Raw genomic sequence first — 19118 nt, 5'->3', positions numbered from 1 at the left:
TCAAGAAGCTGGCAGTCACATGCAGTCCATTTGCCAATGTTAGAAATGACTGTTGGAATTCAATGGTTTCCCCCACCACTAAGAAAATGCTTTCCATTTAATTCATAATAATAACAGTTTGCATTTACGTTTTTTATCCATTTCAAAGCACTCTGCCACCATTAATGAACTAAATCAGCCTTTGCTATTTTATGATCTGTCTCATTAAAATGGAGTTGATTTTCTCTGTGGTAGTCACTTGCGTAATGTTGTTTTCTTCTAGCAAACCCTGCACTTAACTAATGTAAATTCACTTTTAAATTGTGTGTTTACATAGAAAATTTTCCCAGAATATATTTTTAATGCTGCATCCTTACAACAGCATTACAGGGAGTATTTTATTCTATATAGACATTTTAAACTATAAAGACACTTAAATGCTTTAATGTAGTCTTCTCTAAGTACTCGTAAATTATTTATAAAGACACCCTTAAGTAAATGTGTTGAAACTGCCCGTGGTAGAAATAGAAATTGTTTGCTCTGTAAGCCTTATTAATACTTAATTATTTGTATACTATTAAATGATTGGCTTACTGATGAACTAAGGCTTACTCAGTAAGTGAACAAGAAAACCTACAGTTGGCAAAGAAACTCTGAACGTTAAATTAATTATATTTTAACTCTGTCTCTGTTACTACTGGACCACTTTATACAAGTGCCTGATGGCTCATGCCTAGGAATTTGATCTAATGTGGGAGGAAGATGTCTCTCTCCAAATAAGTGCAGGCACATACTTAAAGTTTAGGCAGAGATGGTATTCTAGTGACTCTAGGTTGAGAAACTATAAACATTGGTTGGTTGCCGCCCACCTTCCATCCTCCCTTCTTTTGGCTAGAGCCTTCTGGCTTCTGCTTGAGAAACCACCCTATCCTACTCTAGCCTTGTGCTTAGAATAAAATTGAGCTTACCCCCAATTCCAAAGGGAGGTCTGCCTGGCCTTCCTAATGGTTTAAAGATAGACACACAACTCAATTTAGCTCATCACATTCTTTTAGACACGGGGATTAATATAGAATAAGTATTTCATCTATGTTAGTCCAATCAGAATACACTTAGGACTTTCCCTGGGAATTCTGGATGTAGACTGTCTTTTCCCTTGGGTGGTATAGTGTGATGATATAAGACTTGTAGCTGGTGCAGTCATTTGCATCCATAAGAGGAAAGCCTAGAATGGCTGGAAAACAATGGCTGGGGCCTTGCTGATACTGTTGGATTGTATTAGATAGGGAACAGACCAAACTGCTGTTAACAAAGAGATTCTAAGTTACAGAGACTGAAAAAGATAAAATTTCCTTTTTAAATTCTTTTTTTGTCTTTTTTTTTCTTTTAGTGGAGAATGGGATCTTGCTATATTGCCCAGGCAGCTCTCGAACTTCTGGGCTCAAGCTATCCTCCCGTCTCTGCCTCCCTAAGAGCTGGGACTACAGGTGTGAGCCACCGCACCCTGCTAAACTTTTTATTTTCCTTATGTCTCCTTTTCTCTACCTCATAACTATGTGGCTAGCCAAGACTGATAGATAGGCAGTTTGTGGTCATGGGGTCAGTTAGTGACCCAGGATCTTCCTATCTTGTTGTTCTGCTGTTCTGTGAGGGTATTGTCTTCATGTTGCAAAGCCGGTGATGCTTCACCACTCTCCCATCACAGCCTTGTTTCAGTTACAAGAAAAAAGAAAGGAATAGTGGAGGGCAAGAAGCTTATTCTAATGCAAGGCTTATCAATCTAAGTTCTATTGACATTTTGGGCCTGGTAATTATTTTCTGTTTGGGGTTGTCTTGTATATTGTATGTTTAGCAGAATCCCTGGCCTCTACTGCCTAGATGCCCGTAGCATCCCTCTCTCCAAGTAATGACAATCAAAAATGTCTCAGACATTGCCAGCTGTCTGGGAGGGAAAACAGCCCCCCACCGAGAACCCCTGCTTTAAGGATATCTATGGAGGTTACACATATCACTTCCATGTAAGAGTCAGAAGATAACAGTCTTCTGACTGTTTATCTCCCAGATAAAAGTCTGGGAGAAATATTTCTAGCTGGGTGAACTTTTGCCCAGGTCAAACCTCAGGGACTCTATTGCTAAAAAAGGAGGGAAAATGAATTTCAGGGGACAATTCAAAATTTCTTCTACACAGCTGTACTTTTGAAGCTTTCTATCATATTAGTCAGTAAGTTACCTTTACAATTTAAACAATTTGGAATAGGTTTTTCGATCACTTGTAGTTCAGAGCCCTAATTGATACCAGTATTATTATCTTTATCCAACACTGTAAGTTGAAAATAGTGAACATTATCCAAAGAAAAAAGGATAAAAGGAATAATACCTGAAGATACTCAGAAGCTGGGTACTGGCTGAGAAGGGATTGAATAAAACAGCAGAAATGAGGCTATTTCTTATCAAGAGAACTGTGGTTGAAATGGAAAGGCCATGGTCACAGGAGCCTGCGGTCACTGTAGTAGTTAAAAAAAAAAAAAAGGCAGTATAATTATGCAAAATTACCAAAATGAAAACTGCAGGCATCTTGCATCATTTGGCTTTGAACTGCTACTTTCTAGTTCTCATTGTAAATACAAAAAGCATTCAGTGGCTCCTTTATATCTCACACAAAAGGATCATTGCTTACAGCCAGCTGTTTGGCAATTATATTTCTAGGAAGTTAGCATAATTTGAGATTAGAACTGCCTGAGAAGAGGGGGGTGGTGATAACATTCTAGGGTATTAAAGTAGGGTATGGAATAGTGATGGTGGAATCTCTGATTTTAGAAGTGAATGGCCTTTCCAAAGTTCATCTCAAAGCCAACAGTTCTGAATTCAAAACATATTTTCCCATAGGAATCTTATTTTTTTAAGTTATTAGATTAGCAGAGGAGTCCTCCAATACCAAAAAAGAAAGAGATACGTACTTTACGGTAGTACAAAAGAAAATGCTGCAGGGCAAAGGAAGATTTGTCTGAAGGTTCAAACTGAGGAAATCATTAGTAAAATTTTCAGGGAAGAGGTGACTTTTAAACTAAGCTTTAGATGAGGAAAGAAAGAAAGGGCATTTCAGGCTGAAAGACAGTCACTTCAAAGACACAGTATTTAAAATTCTCCTTGAGGAATAGTAAGTGTCTACCATGAGTACAGCATAGGGTTTGTGGAGATATGACAATAAGTCAGGACGGGGCTGTGAATGCATGGTAGAGTTCAGATTTTTTAGTCCACAAGCTACTAAAGAGTTTTAATGAGGAGGATAGTATGATCAAATATAGCTTTAATAATTATATGAAGAATGCTTTGAAATTGAGGGCATTACTGCAGGAGAACTGGATTTCTGATCTTGAGACGTGGCAGTGGGTTAGAAAGAGAGAAATAACCAGAGAAACAATGTGAAGGTAAATTGGCATGGGAGGTAGAGAAGAAAGAATCAAATATGGCTTCAAATTTTTAGGTTTCCGAGGTTGGAATAATGGCACAAGGAGAGACTTAAAAGGAAAGGAATGAACTCAGTAGGTCTCTGTCTGCAGGATAAGAGAAGAGTTAAGGTGGTTGTGGCCTTATAGCACATGGGCTGCATTTACATTGCTGCAAAGCTTGCCCATTGGGGTCCCTATAATTGGAGAAAAATCACCTACTGGATTTTGTACCTAGTTCCAAAGTCTTCCTCCAAGTTTACTTTATATTACTTGTTTGGGATATAGCTCCACATGTTGAAACTGTGCCTCTAACAACAGTGTTTGTGAAGACATTGCATTCCAGTGCCAGATTCTGTGGTTAGAAATTTTGTTTTAACAGAAGTAGCAATAATATCGGAAGCATAGGTTGCATTGTAGAGTGTCTGAGAAAAGGGGTGCAGAGAAAAATCCTATCAAACGTGTTAAAATCATGTCAAATGTGATATACTCATAAGAACATGCTCTTGAACATCTTGGGGCAGAGGAAGGGATGGGAGAGAATAAAGGAGGATCATCTCATGCTCAAAGAGAGAAAAAGAAGAGAGCAAAGGAGAGTTTAGCAGGAAGGGTACTGTGGAAATGCCAGCAAAGGTGGGATCAGGGATTATCCGGAAAAGAGAGAATTTCTGGAGTGCCTGTTGATCCACATCCGAATTCCTTATGTCTATTCCCTCCACACAGTTGAAGTCATCAAACCAACCAAACCTTTGTATAGCATGGTGGGTGATGGAGAAGAACAGTAATTGGAACAGCCAGGAAACAGGCATACCTCATATGCCATATTTATCTGTATATTATATATCATCTCCTCTTGATCCCTGACCAAAAAAAATGGCAGATTCATTGCATCCAGGATATACTGATGGAGGCAAGTAGGATGGAATGCCATGCCTGAAGGACTAGGTGGAGGTGATAGTTCATGCCACTTAGAGCTAGATATTGGAGCATCAGGGCTAGATATTGGAGCATCAGGGCTAGATTAACCTGGTTACTGGAAGGAACCCTTCAGAAATGAAACTCCTACCAATTAATATGAGAGATCTATGTTTCACTCAAAGTTAATGCCAGAACATGGACTAAATGAACAAAAAAGAATGGCACCAGGCCACAGGTGTCTACCTCATGAATTGTATTCAGAAGGGGCTGCCCATTTGGCAGAGTTGTAGAATGGCTAGTTCATCTTTAGAGTTGTTCATAGACTGCAGCTAATCAGGTAATTACAAAACCAGTCAAACAAGGTCTATATCCTCATCCCTGAAAATAGCTAGTGAGACCAAAGTAGTCATCTGGTCACCATGCTAGGATCCTCTGCTTCCCTCTCACATGGCATAGTCAGTGTTCTAGGTCTCCACTGTCTTGGAGCTGAGGAACAATTTGATTAGCTAAGTCATATCACTGTAGCTTTAACACAGTGACTTTCTATTCCTCATTCTGAATAGGAAAAAGTTTGGGGTGGAGAGTAGTTGTACAGCTAAGTGGAAACCAGAAAGAAGAAAACAGACTATAAAATTTTCTCAGAGTAGAAAGGAGTCAAGAGAAAAAGCAAGGGAGGAGGTATGGATATTACCTCACTCCAACGACCAATACATACTACCACATCTCTAACAACAACAAATCTCAAGCCTGAGGGATTCCTTTTCTCTAATTCCTCATTTTCAGCAGAATAAGGAAAGTAGATACTCCAGGCATAATATAGCTAAGTGTATCAACATTAGCTGGCCTCAGAATCTGGAAAGAAGCTCAGTAAATCAGTTTTGATTCACACTATCCTCCAGCCTCAGTAATAAGATTCCATCTGGAACTCTGAGTTTAACTTTTCAGCTGTGTGTGATTTGATCTATTGATGTCAGAAATGGGAGCAAACCGTACGGGATGTTGAATCAGTTTCCCATCTCACACCGTGAGACCACCTCATATAGGTGGTAATGAAAGAAATGCTCCCTTTGTCTTTCATCTCATACATGATGACATTCTTCAAAACGAACCAGTTGTTTAGAGTGGGTATGCTTCTTTCCAGAAATAAACTGGGATAGCTTGGCTTACTTGTGCAGCAAATGGGAAGGCTTTTTCCCATTAGCTAATGGTGGTTACCAATTCAGCAAAGTGAGTTGAAGGAGAGTCTGATTCATAGATGCTGACTTCGATGTTAGCCCTTCCATAAAACCATAGTAATAATTAACAATGAAATGTGCCAGCCACACTTTGAATCACTTTCCATGTGGTAACTCAATTTAATTTTAACAACTTTATGAGCTAGGCATTATCATTTTCACTATTTTACAGTTGAAGGAGTTATGCCACAAAGAGGTGAAATAACTTTTCCAAGACCACACAGCTAGAAAAAAGCAGAGCTAAGATCCAAGTTAGACTGGCTGTAGAGTCTGTACTTGAAAACACTGTAGTAAATTATCTCTCTGACATATCACAAACAGCAGCAGGTTTGGAGTCAGGATAGACTGGTTTGAATTCTTAAAAAAAAAAAAAAATCAGCCTTTCTGGCTGGGCGCAGTGGCTCACTCCTGTAATCCCAGCATTTGGGGAGGCCGAAGTGGGCAGATCGCTTGAGGTCAGGAGTTCAAGACCAGCCTGGCCAACATGGTGAAACTCCATCTCTACTAAAAATACAAAAATTAGCTAGGCATGTGCCTGTAATCCCAGCTACTTGGGAGGCTGAGGAGGGAAAATCGCTTGAACCCAGGAGGTAGAGGTTGCAGTGAGCCAAGACTGTGTCACTGCACTGCAGCCTGGGTGACAAAGCGAGACTCCATGTCAAAAAAATAAAAAGGACTCAACTACTTTTTTATGATAAGTTAAACAAACAAAAGAAATGTCCCACATCCTGCATCTATTCCATTGGCAATAAGGATTATCTAAATGATCACTGAAGACGAGGTGTCAGTATTTAGATGACGAAGGTTTCCATGATTCTTGTTTTGGGGAACAGAATGAATCCACACAGTTGCAGAGATACAGAATGCCTAGAGACAGTAGCCCAACTTTTTGGTTGCAGGTTTCCTATGCTATTTACATGTTTCAAAAAACATAGTGAATGTTTAGATGTTATGCATGGTGTCCAGCGGCTGTACTCAGGAAAAGCAAGAGCAATATTTGTGAGTTTCATTATATCTTATTTTATTATTTCCATAAAATTTTGTTTTGTTGTGCAATCATGAGGACTTCTAAGCCACCAAGAAACTGACAAGGATTTTGCTTTGCAGAACAACCCCTAAAACAGAAAAAATTCAATTATCCAGTGGCCTATTTTGTAGGAGAAGTAATCTTTGCTTTAGAATTTTCAAAAGTGTGTTCTTAAAGCACAAATGTGACTCACAGATGGATGTATTTCCATTTAGAGGACTCAATCAGTAGCTGGGGATGGAGGAGCAAGGTCTAGATCTCAGAAAAAGTTACGAACAAGCTAAACAAGAGATTAGGGATATTGCTAAAGGGACCCACGTTCAGGACAAGACTTCAGTACAATGAAAGAACTAAAAGACACTTAGCTCCTTGGCAATCAAGACTGGAGGAAATGGAGAAGCAATCTAAGACTTCAGATTGTTGGGCTAAGAAGATGCTCAAATGTGCCCATCCAGGTACATAACATATAGTCTAGACTTATCCAGGCACAAAAGCTGATAAAGAACTCTAAGTTTCTTCTAGCATTTGTTTTGATTAAGATGGGAATTTTGCCTGCAAAGTAAGTGCTTTGGTACCTGTGCCGGGGTCAATCTGCAAAGGCAAAGACCGAGACTTCCCGTTTATAGCAGTTCCAAACCTGCTCCGCTTTCAGCCCTCTGGTTTTGTTTGTTTGTTCGTTTTTGTTGTTGTTTTGAGACTCTGGCTCTGCTGCCCAGGCTGGAGTGCAGTGGCGTGATCTTGGCTCACTGCAACCTCCGCCTCCTTGGTTCAAGTGATTCTCCTGCCTCAGCCTCTGGAGTAGCTGGGATCACAGGTGTACACCACCACACCCAGCTAATTTTTGTATTTTTGGTAGAGATGGGGTTTCACCATGTTAGTTAGGCTGGTCTCAAACACCTAACCTCAGGTGATCTACCTGCCTTGGCCTCCCAAAGTGCTCGGATTACAGGTATGAGCCACTGCACCCGGCCCCCAACCCTCTGTTCTCTTTTTTATGTATTATGAAATTGTAGGATACATCTGAATCATCAGAACTGGCAGCCTCTGCTTACAAAAGCAACAGATCAGCAAGTCCTAAGTTAATTCTTTGACCTCACCATCTACCTCTCTTCCCCCTGCCTTCTATTGTTTCTCAAACATGCAGAAGGAGGTGCTGCATAGGGCCTTTGCAGGTACTGCTCCTTCTGGCTGGTACAAGCATCCACCATACAGCCAAATGACTGGTTATCCAGTGTCTTTTGGTTCTCGGCTAAAACGTTGCCTTCTCAATGAGGACTTTCCTGATCAACCTTATTAAAATCACCCTATTCTCCCCAAGGCATTAATAACATCATGTCAGAGCTTTTAGCAAAATCTGAAACTATCCTGTTGGGTTTTTAATTTGCTTACTGAAATGGCTGATGTGCAAGGTTTTTTCTTATCACTTATTGTGTTAAATTAATCAGTAGATACTCAGAGTGCTTCTCTTGAGAAAATCTATGCCTCAATTAGGTTGATAAAGTTTCAACACATGAACACAGGAGGCATATACAATATATACATGTATTTCGTCAGTGCCAAAGAACAACTGGAGACATGACTATCTTTATAAAATTGCAAGGGGTTGGATGAGGGAGCTAGGGAACTTTATAAAACAAACAAGGTCTCTGAACCAAAATCAACTGTGTGTGAACCAAAATCAGTTGGCTGTGAACAGTAACATGGATTATCAGTGACATTTTTTGCTTCCATTTACAACTGTTTACAGTGGATTTTTTTTTTAACTGACCAACTCTTTTGTTTATGGAGCTGGTTTCATATCTCTAGGCCTGGTTTTTAAAGATATTCTTAATTTTGATGAAAATCTTCATTATGATCCCCTGGACTGGATGTAACATTTTTAAAAATCTCCTAACAACATGTGTCCTAGTAATGTAGGCTTTGGGGTAGTGGGAAAAAGACAGGAATGGGAGTCAGAAGACCCAGACTGAGGCCCTAAATAAGTTCCACTTATTCAACAAAAACTGAATATGTGCCAGGCACTGTTTTAGCAAATTCAAATAGTGAATATAACAGACAAAGTGTCTGTCCCTTAGGAATTATGTTCTACTGGGGATAGGGAGGGGGAGGTAAAAATACCCTTTTTTCATCTGTAGTTTTCTCTTCTAAAAATAGGTGGCATTAGACCAGATCATCTGGAAAGTTTCTCCCAGCTCTACATGTTCCGAGAGAGAGAAAAGAAAATTTGAAAGGCTTAGCAGTAGTTATTTTAGGGAAGTAAAATCCTATATTTAAATTTTTTTTTCTTTTTGGTCATCATTGCTTTCTGATATTTTTTCTATCATGAACATGCGTTACATATGAAATGGAAAATGTTTAAGAAAACAGTAGAGATTTTCCTTTCAACCGTGAGCATTGGTTTCTAGTGACCTGAAGGTACAACATTCATCCATTAGGAATGGGAGCTGTAAATGGAAATTGTCTTGCCCCTGCAGTGACTTATTAATCTTTGCCTAATGAGGCTTTAAGGAAACTGCTCAGGGGATCTTTATGCTCCTTTTCCCATTGCTTTAGTGTGTACCGTTCTCTTCTCTTTTCCTCAAACACTTGAAGGTCTTCTCTACCTAGGAATATTTAGGCTCAGTTGGCCTGATCTTACCCTTCAACCTTCACATCTCAGCTTAAATGTTACTTCCACAGATGCCTTACCAGAGCAAACGAAAACCTAAATTCCCTCTCTACTTTACTACTCACCATATCATCCTTGGTATTTCCTATATTATTTCTACTCTGCTTTTTTCTTACAGAGCACTCTTGTCAACTTGTAATTTCATGTCTTTTGTTTCTATATAAACTTAGTCTATTTTTCCCCACAGTCTGAAGTTTCATTGTGAAGACAGGGATAGTCCGTTGTGCTGAGGCTATATTCCTAGGGTCTAACAGTGCCTATCACATCATAGGTACTCAACTCATATTGATTGAGTAAATTAATAAATGAATGAATAAAATGGTTCTTTTGTCCTCTCTCTGTTAAGAGTTTTATTCCCATACAGGGTTGTGCTGCAGGCAAGCCCTTCGCCAGCTCACAAGAGCGAACTGTTAATTTTTCAGGGATTTTGCAAGCCAATTGTTAAGCTTAGTGGCTTGACATTGGCCTTGGTTGGAGTATATATATAAATACCATAGACATAGGAAAATGCTACATGTTAAGACTTTTTTTTCCCCAAAGAGCTGGTTTACCAGCATACCGCTACTCTCATCTTCTAAATCAAACTATAAATATTGAGCTATCATGCAAAAAGCATGCCCCATAGGTTACTTAAAATATTTCAATAAAAGATTATTGAATTTTAAAAATGCTAAATACATGCTATATAATTATTTACCCATGGGAAATACTTAGTTCTTTCATAAGCTAAATTATAATCTAAAATACATGTCTCTGATCTCCTAAAGTTTTTTTTCTGTTTTTCATTCAGATCCTTATGTGAAGATTCATCTGATGCAGAATGGTAAGAGGCTGAAGAAGAAAAGACAACAATTAAAAGAACACACTTAACCCCTACTACAATGAGTCATTCAGCTTTGAAGTACCTTTTGAACAAATCCAGGTAATGTCAAACATAATTTTGTCTTCACACTCAATTTCATTCATTCAGACCACATAAATTATACACACAGACTTTGTAAGTTATCAACGCACATGCCTTCATTAGAACTGCCATTCTTACTCCCATGCACATCTGATGCTTGAGCTACATCAAGAAGGATAGGATAAAATATACAGCGCAGGATGTGCTGACTCATCAGCCCAAAACAGCTGGCACTGTGTTGAGCGGAAAAAGAGGAAAAGCAAGTAGGAAAAAGAAAATCAACAGAATAATTCTGCTTACTCAGAAAGTGCATCTATAAAAGTTAAAAGCCCAGAGAAAACATGAGCTTTCACTATTTACTCCCAGACCATAAATAAGTCTCCTCATCAGATCTTGAGAGCAAAAAATAGTGACAAGAGAAATATTTTTGGTTGATGCTAAATATGCAGCATGTTGAGTCTTTATTAAAAGATGATTAACAATAGAAAAATTAGGCTACAGTTGTATTTTCAATTATTTAAATTCAGCTTCCTGTGTCTGAGTTGGAAAGGATGGCCATTTCAGTAAAAATGGAGACTTAATTTGCCAGACAATAATTATGATGGGAAATATTCTATTAAATGTCCTTGTAGTTAACATGTTCAAATTAAGTTGCTACATGTAGCCACAATGATAACATGCAATCTTATCATTTAGGGGTTTTTAAAAATATTTACATTTTCTCACCCCATCTCCATAGTTAACCTATAAGAATCTAAAGTTCAGCCGGGCGCACCGGTGGCTCAAGCCTGTAATCCCAGCACTTTGGGAGGCTGAGACGGGCAGATCACGAGGTCAGGAGATCGAGACCATCCTGGCTAACCCGGTGAAACCCCGTCTCTACTAAAAAATACAAAAAACTAGCCGGGTGAGGGGCGGGCGCCTGTAGTCCCAGCTACTCAGGAGGCTGAGGCAGGAGAATGACGTGAACCCGGGAGGCAGAGCTTGCAGTGAGCCGAGATCCGGCCACTGCACTCCAGCCCGGGCAACAGAGCGATCCAAAAAAAAAAAAAAAAAAAGGAATCTAAAGTTCATATCCAATAATTTTGGGCCATTTCTTGCAAATCTTTAATGGGCATCATAGAGTCAAACTGCATAAAACAACACTGTTGTTACATTTTATTCAATAATTGGCACAGGTGTATATTTTCAGTGATGTAAAAGTTTGCCCATAACTTGAAGGAGAAACAAAGAGCAGACATCAAATCTACAACAAAGAACCTTCTAAAGGTCCGGAATAACAAATATTCTTTAGTATTTTATTTTATTTATTTAAATTGCCAAATAGTAGTTGTACATATTCATGGGGCACATAGTAATGTTTTCATATATATAATGTATTGTAATCAAATCAGAGTAATTAGCATATTTATCATCTCAAACATTTATCATTTGGTTTGGGAACATTCAATATCCTACTTGTAGCTATTTGAAATTATATCATATGTTATTGTTAACTATAGCCATCCTATAGTGGTACAGAACACTAGAGCTCATTCCTCCTGTGTAGCTGTGATTTTGTATCCTTAAACAAATCTCTCCCTATCTTCCCGTTCCTAGTCTTTAGTATCCTTTGTTCTACCTTTTATTTCTATGATATCAACTTTTCTTTAGCTTCCACATGAGTAAGAACATACAGTGTTTAACTTTCTATTCCTGGCTTATTTCACTTAACATAGTGTCTGCCAGTTTCATCCACTGCCACAAATGACAGGATTCATTCTTTTTTATGGCCAAATCATATTCCATTGTGTATACGTACCGCATTTTATTTATCCATTCATCTGTTGTTGGACACCTAGGTTAATTCCGTATCTTGGCTGTTGTGAATAGTGCCATACCACCCTTAATAGGCCCAATTGTGTCTTCATTTACCTTTAATCTATTCTTAGAAGACAGTATCTTATGAATGAATCACAGCTTTATTCCATGAAGAAAACTAATATAGCTACCTTATTTTATATATATATAATATATATTTTATATATATAAGTACAGCTATATAATATATACATATATAAAATAAGTATAGCTATTATATTAGCTTTCTTCATAGAAACATTAATCCAAAGACTTATATATATATATATTATATGCCTAGGTCCAAGTTAACCACTTTATGTATGTAATCTCATTTCATCCTTAGAAGAACTTTATGAGAAAAGTACTATTGTTATTATCCCAATTTTATATGTAAAAAAACTGAGGCTTAGAGTTNATATATATAATATATATTTTATATATATAAGTACAGCTATATAATATATACATATATAAAATAAGAATAGCTATTATATTAGCTTTCTTCATAGAAACATTAATCCAAAGACTTATATATATATATATTATATGCCTAGGTCCAAGTTAACCACTTTATGTATGTAATCTCATTTCATCCTTAGAAGAACTTTATGAGAAAAGTACTATTGTTATTATCCCAATTTTATATGTAAAAAAACTGAGGCTTAGAGTTTCTTTACCTTTATAAAGCAGGAATGATAAGAGTCCTTGTCAAAGTGAGATTATGCAATAAAAGCACTAGGAACAGTGCCCGATACATAGGAACACACAGTAAACGGTCCTATCATCATCATCATTATTATTCACATGCTAATGTCCTCTCTTTTTCAAGTTAGCATTTTATTAGAAAATGGATCTAACCATAAGATTAAATCAGTATACAAATCAGTGCTGTCTAATAGAACTTTGTGATGATTGAAATATTCTGTCATCCATGCTGTCCAATAATATGGTAGCCACAGGTGGCAAATGAGTACCTCAGTCACTAATTTGACCAAGGAACATTATTTAACTTCCATGTATTTAAATTTAAATGGATACAGCTAGATGTGGCTGGTAGCTACTCTGTAGTATAGGGCATCTTAAATGACCAAAAATAACCAATAACTCTACCATCTTCATATTGGTTAATAGTTTTAAATACAACCTTTATCATATAAATTTTCCCATAGTGTCAAAATTATACATATTTATTTTCAACATCTGTTATATAAGTAAATACAGAGGACACTGGTTCCCTCTTCCCAATAACTTGTTCACTAGCCTGAACCAGGGGGCCCCCTGCTTTGGACCCACTCACAAACCCTCAAGACATCAATTTTTTCCAACAGTTTATTCGCAATATTTCTTCAGTGAACTCTTTTGAGTTCTAAGACCTTATTCCTATAGAAACTAACACCTCCTGGCATTTAATTTTTTAAATTTCACTAAATAGTATAAAGCAAGGCACTGAGATGAAAACTCCCATTGAGCTACAATTCTATGCCTTTAAAATAAATATCCTTTTCAACTACAAACTGCAGAAAATGCAAATATATCGAAAGTGAAGCACATTAGAAATAAGACATAGGTTATAGATTTCTGGGGCAGCATTTCAGAGGCAATAACATTTTGTCAGGACAGACAGAAACTAAGCCCAACATAGAGTACATTAGACATGGAAACAATAAGCATTCCTTTGGCTGTATCCCTCTTTCTCTACTTCTTGAGTCAGTTTGTTCCTTTTTTTTTTTCCTTTTTTTATAGGAGGCAACTTTTCTGGTCTTTACCTTATCCTAGAAAAAATAATTGAGTATTTCACATGCTAAAATAGGGGTTTAAGTTTCCCTTATCCTGAGGTTATAAGAAAATCTGCCTGTTCTTCTGTCTTTCTCTATCCCTATAAAATTATGAAAGAAGCAAAATACGCGAATTTCCAAATGCATGTGAAAATGTAAGACTTCCTCCCCCAAATGCAGAAATAAACTACATATGCAGCTGGAAACATTAATCCAAAGGCTTCACAAGGATATTTTGCCTTGAATGCTATTAATCAATGCATTCCTAAGTGGAGTAATCAAACTCTAAAAACTTCTGTTGCCTTTGTGTATCATGTCCCCTACCCCATTCATTACAATATGATTGCTTCCTGTTAAGTTTGTTTAGGACAAGTTCTAAGAATCAATATAGCCCTCTTCTTGGTTCCAGAAACTACCCAGTGGATAGTTAATTCCTTTAACGATGGAATCACTCCCAGGGAAGTTTGTCTCTTTTATTGCCAATGTGTTGCATTTTACATTCTAAATTCCACTTTCAGAAGTGATTGCTTTCTCCGTTCTGAAGCTGTATATCAATGACATTTCTCATTTCATTAATATAATAAATCAGTCTTCAGCATATAAAGTCCACTAAAGGGCTCTAACTCAGCTGGCTCTTCATCTGGCCCTAACTTTTATAATTATATTTTCTGCTACTTTTAACTCTGGCAATAAATGTTATATATTCCATTTATTTTAAACTCTTATCCTTACACTCATCTGTTAGATTGAAACCGTCACATATTCTGCTAAGTAAATTAATTACTCAGAAAGTAGAACTGAAATGTACTTTTAAAAAGTATATCTTTTATACCATAATGGTATAGGTTTGCTTTCATCAGTTTAATCATTCAGAAAAGGAAGCTATCAAATAAACTTTCAAAATCTGATGGAATCATTGAAGTAAATCCTATGTAGCCTAAAATGATATTTACATTTGATATCTATGCCAGATACATAGTAGTTACTCAGTAAATGTTTACTAAGAGAACGTATGGATGAGGAAAAAAATCTTTATTACTAGTTTTTAAAGACTTTCACTATAGTATCATGTTTTATGCTCACAGTCATATGATTAGTTGAAATTCTACATTAATTTTTTTGTAACATGCTGTTCCCCCTTGAAATTGGATTATTGCACATGGTTGCCTTGGGAATTGTAATCAAATAGAGTGGCCTGAACACCAATGCCAGAACTTTCACCGATGAGACAATTGAAGCAAATGAATTTAGAGGTTAGCACAAGTTGACACAGACCCCATGGCACGGAGGTTTACAGCATAGGCTCTGAAAACCAAACAACTCATTCCTTAAACAACCTCAGACAGGTTATCTAACTTCTCAGAGCTTCAAGCATCCTTATCTGTATAACGGCAATATTAATAGGATCTATTATGAGAAGTAACTGAGTTCATTCATGTAAAAGACATAGTGCAACATATATAATAAAAATTAACGTTTGAGTAGTAAGATGATGATGATGACAATTATGATATAGTAATGGAAAAAGGAAATTTGGACTCAAGTTTCTACATTCAAGTCATTTTCATCCTCATCCTAGTGCTTGGAGACTGATTCTTTTATTTCCAATTCTTTAGTGCTCAAGGAAGCTTTACAGTCGGGCCTTATCTCTAGAGCTAGATGATTCATATTCGTTTCACGTCTTCTTTCAGAAAGTGCAGGTGGTGGTAACTGTTTTGGACTATGACAAGATTGGCAAGAACGATGCCATCGGCAAAGTCTTTGTGGGCTACAACAGCACCGGTGCGGAGCTGCGACACTGGTCAGACATGCTGGCCAACCCCAGGCGACCTATTGCCCAGTGGCACACCCTGCAGGTAGAGGAGGAAGTTGATGCCATGCTGGCCGTCAAGAAGTAAAGGAAAGAAGAAGCCTTTCTGCATTTGCCCATATAGTGCTCTTTAGCCAGTATCTGTAAATACCTCAGTAATATGGGTCCTTTCATTTTTGCAGCCATGCATTCCTAACACAATTCAGTGGTACTTCGAATCCTGTTTTAATTTGCACAGATTTAAATGTAGAGAGCCCCTAAGTCCTTCATCATACCACTGCCCTCCAAATCTACTCTTCTTTTAAGCAATATGATGTGTAGATAGAGCATGACTGAAATTATTTATTGTATCACACTGTTGTATATACTAGTATGCTAAAGATTTATTTCTAGTTTGTGTATTTGTATGTTGTGTTTCCTAATCTGTGTATATCTAGATGTTTTTAATAAGATGTTCTATTTTAAACTATGTAAATTGACTGAGATATAGGAGAGCTGATAATATATTATATGGTAATATAGTATCGTCTGCATTCCAGCAAAAATATCAACTCGTAAGGCACTAGTACAGTTAAACTGACATCTTAAAGGACAACTTAAACCTGAGCTTTCTATTCAATCATTTGAGTACCAAGATAAACTTACACCATATACTTGGTGGGTGAATCCAATTTTGTAGAATTCCTACACAGGCAAAATAGCATGATCTGAGCAGCAGCATCCAGGCTGACCTCAAGGAAGCAGAGCCACAAACCAGAATAGCATCTGTCTGTACATATTTACAAAGCTAAAATAATGGCTTCACTCTTACATTTGAGGAAGCAACTGAACAGGAGTCAATGATTTCATATTACTCCTTGTAGAATAACAACAAGGTGTTCCGTGTGTGTGTGTGTGTGTGTGTGTGTGGTGTGCACGCATTTGTTTGGGGTTGGGGGGAGAAGAAGCTAAGGGGAGAAGTTAACATTTATGAACTATTGCCTGACTATTTAAAAAGAAAAAGTAGCTCTCCGTTATCACCTTTATACAAAATGTGCATCCTGTGAATTCTGTTCCAGATTTCACACCTATCGTAATTCCAAAAGGTTTGCACATTAGAGTTTGTAACAAAATATTTTATTATATAAAACCAGATTAGAAGGAATGCAGGATATTTTTAACACAGCAATCTGTGCTTATTACACAAAATTACTTTGTGGTAAACAGACAGTATTGTAATCCCATCAAAAGATGAAAAAAAAAAAAAAAGCAAAAACCAACAACAATTAGCCATAGTTCTGAATGCACTTCAATTAAGCCAAAACAGACAGCTAGTGATCTTTTTATATACTCTTTTTACTTAAATAAGTTTTAATTTGTCCTTTAAAAAAAGGTGAAACAAACCAAGAACAAGTTCTAGAAAACTGAAGCAACCTCTTACGTATACTAGATGCTTGATTTAGGAGGAGTTTTTAAACGTTTTCAATGTTATTATGTAGTAAATGGCACTATTATGAAGCTACTAGTCATTCCATAAGAGTCTTAAAGGACTGCTCTGTGTAACACTGTGACTGCCGTGTGTGCTTAGACCCGTAGTTTTCTCAGTGGATAGCACTCAATTTATTCCGTAGTGATATTGTAACAATACTGCCATTCCCTTCTACTGCACTGCCCAAGGTGTGTGTAGCACAAACAGTTCTCATTACAAAGGACCAATCCAGAACTGAAAAGCTATGCATAGGACAAGGAAGATACATAGAATGGGGTGGAACACAGCATTTTGTCAAGCACTGTGCAATATTCCATATTTTTCCCCACTATGGTAGACAACCACTTCGTGGAAGGGCAGCCTATTATCTCACACTGCATCTAGCCTTTTCTCCCATTCACTTCTGTGACCCATTTTAATTCCCAGGCCACAGACAGTAACGATGCTGTGAAATGAAAGTTTGTCTTCACAAATACCAAAACAAAATGGAGGAAAACTAAGCATTGGCCTCATGTTCACTCTTCAGGATATCACACCATGTCTTTTCAAAACTAAAGAGAATTCAAAAGGGCTGATGGTAGGCTTTGAACATGGGGTTGGCTGTTTCCCAGTAAAACTGGAATTCCTGTCGTTACTGTTTCCTTATCAAAGAAGGGGCACGCGCTTTTGCCTTTTAGGCCAGACACAGCAAACGCTTTATAATTGGCACAGACATAAAGGATAAAAGGAAAATAACATCACCGTCTGCTGATGGTCCATACTTCTTTAAACACATAGGCAATAGAAAATACACACAAGTCAGAATGTGAAATTAAATAACGGTTTGAACAGAAAATTCAAACAAGACTCTTTCCAATTTAAAGGGCCAAACCCTACCAAAGAGAGGGAGTTGACTGGCTTTTAAAAAATATTTAAATACCACAAATGACATTTAATTTCACTGTATTCAGCTTTAAGTTGTACACAATGAAACCACACTTTAAAACAAGCAGGTTCAAGCTGCTGAATATACATTACTTCTTGCATTAAAGTACTACTAATGCATTCTCTTGCAACACTGCCAGACATGGGATTGTCACCATAGAATTAGTTGGTACTATGCCATCTTTCACAAGTCAGTGATGGAACCTGCTTTATGACCAAGATTCATCCTCAAATAAGCCACATGTACCCTTCTGACAAAGCTGTGTAAAGTATTAGAATCCGATGCTCTAGAAAGATCCTAGTTGCCTTTGTGTATATTTACTGCCTGCTTGAGTGTTTCTATGTGTGGGTTTTCCCTGTATCTTGTAGAAATGTTGGGGTGTTTTCTTCTGCCATATGGCTCGTGGCCTGCGAGCCAACTACTTCAGCTGTATTTTACCTTCATTTTTGATGAGGTGATTTAAATTTTGTTTCACTTTGTGTAGTGAATTCCATAGTAGTTTTCTGATTGTTGTTAAAAATGACTTAACATATTACACAGATATTCAATAAAAATGTTTTATTTCCTGTTGATGTTGCTGCCTTCCCACTCTTTTCCTTGCCTGACTCTGGTGGTAAGCTAGTGGCCTATTGACTTTGGGGGACTCCTGGAAGCAGCAGCAGCTAAAGAAAACTGCACTGAATGCCAGCGTCTGAGTCACATCTGAATACAGAATGGCTGGAAGGAAAACAACACCCGGGAGCATTTGGCCATGACTGTGTGGTGTTCCTGGGCAGTGTCATTCTCAACCTGTGTTTCTCTATGCTTGTTTGTCATCAGTTCATCTGGCAAACTCGGAGGCTTTTCACTTCGCCCAATATGTGTCCTTCAGGGTTTTCACTCCAGAACCCAAGTCACATAGCTTCTCCAGAATGGGACTGAAAACAAGACTATTTTAACCCCAGTTTCAGAGGACAGCATGATACATTAGATTCTATGCCTACTGCAATTGCTAGGGAAAACAAGTAAACATTTTTCCTCCACTAAATTTAACATTTATCAAGTGCCTACTGTACTGGATGCTGGAGCCCACAGTCTCAGGCTGATGTAAATACACCATCCCAATGCACTGTGTTTGCACT

At 37.6% G+C, this 19118-nt stretch overlaps 1 protein-coding gene across 1 annotated transcript in view; it reads left to right on the top strand.

Annotated features, from left to right (window-relative positions):
• The window catches only part of LOC108528529 (synaptotagmin-1-like), a 167183-nt gene extending 148614 nt beyond the window's left edge, over window positions 1–18569 (top strand). Inside the window, 3 exon segments of the mRNA XM_017870371.1 lie at window positions 10064–10133; window positions 10135–10195; window positions 15486–18569. Of these exon segments, the coding sequence (XP_017725860.1) occupies window positions 10064–10133; window positions 10135–10195; window positions 15486–15692 (338 nt within the window). The 3' untranslated portion in view covers window positions 15693–18569.
• Window positions 18570–19118: the final 549 nt, after the last annotated feature.

This window comes from Rhinopithecus bieti, unplaced genomic scaffold (assembly GCF_001698545.2).
Source record: "Rhinopithecus bieti isolate Rb0 unplaced genomic scaffold, ASM169854v2 scaffold_5153, whole genome shotgun sequence".
NCBI lineage: Eukaryota > Metazoa > Chordata > Mammalia > Primates > Cercopithecidae > Rhinopithecus > Rhinopithecus bieti.
This window is presented reverse-complemented; position numbering and strand designations above follow the sequence as displayed.